Source organism: Guillardia theta (genome assembly GCF_000315625.1).
Source record: "Guillardia theta CCMP2712 unplaced genomic scaffold GUITHscaffold_444, whole genome shotgun sequence".
Taxonomy (NCBI): Eukaryota; class Cryptophyceae; order Pyrenomonadales; family Geminigeraceae; genus Guillardia; species Guillardia theta.
This window is the reverse complement of record NW_005434242.1, coordinates 1,683-4,412: the sequence shown is the minus strand read 5'-3', so window position 1 is coordinate 4,412 and position 2,730 is coordinate 1,683. Positions and strand designations below refer to the sequence as shown.

The following is a 2,730-nucleotide window of genomic DNA, read 5'->3' as shown; positions in this document are numbered from 1 at the left end:
ACGGCAGTGGAAGGTACCATCGTATCTACCAGGCGGTGACCAACTGGATGCCCAACGTGCTTCAAGTCCCGGCCATCTGCGGCACCCGATACACTGCATTGAGCATTGCAAGGATGGCTGAGATGGCGAGCCCTGTGACGAATCCGTTCCCCATCGCCATCTACTCGCTGTCGCTGCCGCTGGCGAAGCAGGTCAGCACGATGCTGGCGGAGAGCTGGAGGGAAGGGAAGATGGAGGGTGACGGCAGATGTGGGGCAGGCGAAGTTCTGGGACCCGACGGTGATACCAGAGGACTGGCACATGTACTTCCGCTGCTCGATGGCGGACCAGGGGAAGGTGAGAGGAGAAGGGGGAAGAAGGGAGAGAAGACGCGGGTGGAAGTGACTCGGCTGATGCAGGTGGAAGTGACTCGGCTGATGATCCTGGTGGGGACTGAGGCGGTAGAAGGAAAGAACTACGTGGACACGGTGAAGGAGTGCTACGACCAGTCCGTGCGGTGAGGAGGAGGAGGAGGATGAGGAGGGGAAGGGGAGCAGCAACAGTAGCAGGAGGGAGAAGAAGATGGAGGAGGAGGGAGAAGAAGACAGAGGGGATCAAGGGATGGAACTCTAGAGGAGGGAAGGATGGTGGAGGGGAGAAGGGAAGCAAGGGAAAGGTGAAGAGAGGGAAGAGGAGCTGATCGAGGAGGGTGCAGGTGGCAGTGGGGAGCAACGGACGTCGGCTATCTCATGGTCCAGTCGTCCAGCCGCTGGGATGTTCCCCTGCACAAGAGACTGAGCCTGCTGCTGTGCGCATACGACCATCACCTCCTCACCGTTGCACTCGTGATCAGCATCATGGCCTCTCCATTCCTGTACGGGAAGATCCCGGTAAGCTGCCTCTAGTGTCGATCGCAGAAGTGCAGGACTGACGGGGAGAGAACAGGTCATGCTGGACCTCGACATGTGGACAGGAGCTGAGATGATCGTCGCGCTCCAGGTGAGGATGAGGATTGAGACAGAACGAGTCAGGAGATGGAGGGGCTGGCAATGAGGAGGGTTCGAGGAGGATGACGAGTTGGTCAGGTCATCCTGTCCTGGCTCTGGCTCTTCCACGTCAGTCTTCATTTCATGTTCCTCTGCTACATGGACCATCGACTGCGCAACGAGATCCTCAAGAACAGGAGCCACTACAACGTGACCGAGGGCTTCTGGGCGAACGGCCCTCCCCGCTGGGCGTCTTTGATCATGTTCCCCTTCGCCGACATCTTTCTGTTCATCGTGCCGACGGTGAGGAAGGGGGAGGAGGGAGGGAGGGAAGATGGGAGATACAGGAGGGGGAGGGAAAGAGAGCTCAATGGAGGAAGAGGTGCAGGGGCAAGGTAGTCCGGAAGAGAGCTGAAGCGAGGAAGGAGGAAGGAGAGTGAGCGGGGCTGTGCAGGTACACGCGCACACGAAGATGTTTATCTCGTCCAACTTCAACTACGTGCCGAGCGCGAAGCAGGTGCGAGCCCTGGCAGCATGTCGTGGTGGGCAGCCCCTGACACATGAAGGCAGGGCGATCGTCTTCCTGGTGAGGTGCAGGAGAAGGACCGTCAAGTTTAGAGCAACTCCTCTCCTTGCTCCAGTCAGCCGACGCAAGACCAGCCGAGCGTGCAAGCAGATCAAAGCCGCGGCTGGCTGAGGAGAACAAGCTGAAGCCTATGATGTTGACGACAGTCGGAGCTTGCTGTCGCTGTTGTCGTTGCTTGTGTCATTAGATCTCACATCTTGTCAGTAGGAGGAACAGGTGCTGTCGAGCGAGTCGGGGGCGGGGGCCGCTCGATGAGCACCTCCTGTCTTGAGACAGACACATCATACATAACACAACACAAGTGTCACATGAAAGGAGACACACAAGATGACGTGCTATGACACAAGACAAGTCACAACAAGTGCCACCGACAAACAAACACAAAACAACAACGTTGTCCACACTTGCAATGTTGAAGATTGTGACACACAAAGAGGATGGGGGTCACACACAACACACGCGCTGAGCAATGATGATGACACAGCACATGTCCGTGTTTGTTTGTCATACCGAAGGCAGTTGAACAAGATCTTTGCCGATCTCTGATACAAACAACAACAAACTTGCAATATTCACACCAGTGCCCTGCACACAAAAACTGAACAAACTTTGAAGAAACATGTCTCATGTTGGCATACAAACAAAACAACAAGACATCCTCAGACAGTTGAAAGAAGAGAGGGATATACCATGAAGTCAAATGCTAGCAAAACAACACACCAAACTGGAACAAAACTAACCACATCACAAACAACACAACCAGCGAACATCAACAAACTCTCCAACAAATTTGTCACCATCGCTGACTCAGAAACAACAGGAATCTCCCCTCCTTGTCTAAACAGTTATCCCGCCATGGAGAGTAAGGGTGCGGTCTCGGAGCGCACGCCCCTCCTGGGGGGAGCAAGCATCGTCTCCGTCACTGCTCCTGACATCATCAACCGAGCTGCCGAGTCGCCTGCTCCGGGGATCAGCCTCCGCGAGTCTGTGGAGCGAGGCAAAGCGTCGGGGCTGGTCAACGACGGGTACAGGGAGGAGGAGGAGCCCGTGTGCTGCGGGCAGGAGCAGCTCGCGTACTCGATCCTGGCGAGGCTGCCGGCGATCCACACGTACGCGTTCCTGGCCTTCTTCCTCTACTTTGGGCACACGTGGCTGCTCATCCAGCGCCCCGACATCGCC

General features: G+C 56.2%; 2 protein-coding genes across 2 annotated transcripts in view; both read left to right on the top strand.

Annotated features, from left to right (window-relative positions):
• Positions 1 to 1,583, top strand: part of GUITHDRAFT_122779 (hypothetical protein) — a gene marked incomplete at both ends in the record, with an annotated part of 2,928 nt that extends 1,345 nt beyond the window's left edge. The window contains 8 exons of the mRNA XM_005817939.1: positions 33 to 191; positions 259 to 336; positions 399 to 496; positions 695 to 869; positions 925 to 978; positions 1,065 to 1,268; positions 1,420 to 1,482; positions 1,536 to 1,583. Of these exons, the coding sequence (XP_005817996.1) occupies positions 33 to 191; positions 259 to 336; positions 399 to 496; positions 695 to 869; positions 925 to 978; positions 1,065 to 1,268; positions 1,420 to 1,482; positions 1,536 to 1,583 (879 nt within the window). The remainder of the gene's footprint in view (positions 1 to 32; positions 192 to 258; positions 337 to 398; positions 497 to 694; positions 870 to 924; positions 979 to 1,064; positions 1,269 to 1,419; positions 1,483 to 1,535) is intronic.
• An 823-nt stretch (positions 1,584 to 2,406) lies between these two features.
• Positions 2,407 to 2,730, top strand: part of GUITHDRAFT_149549 (hypothetical protein) — a gene marked incomplete at both ends in the record, with an annotated part of 1,897 nt that continues 1,573 nt past the window's right edge. Inside the window, one exon of the mRNA XM_005817938.1 lies at positions 2,407 to 2,699. Within this exon, the coding sequence (XP_005817995.1) occupies positions 2,407 to 2,699 (293 nt within the window). The remainder of the gene's footprint in view (positions 2,700 to 2,730) is intronic.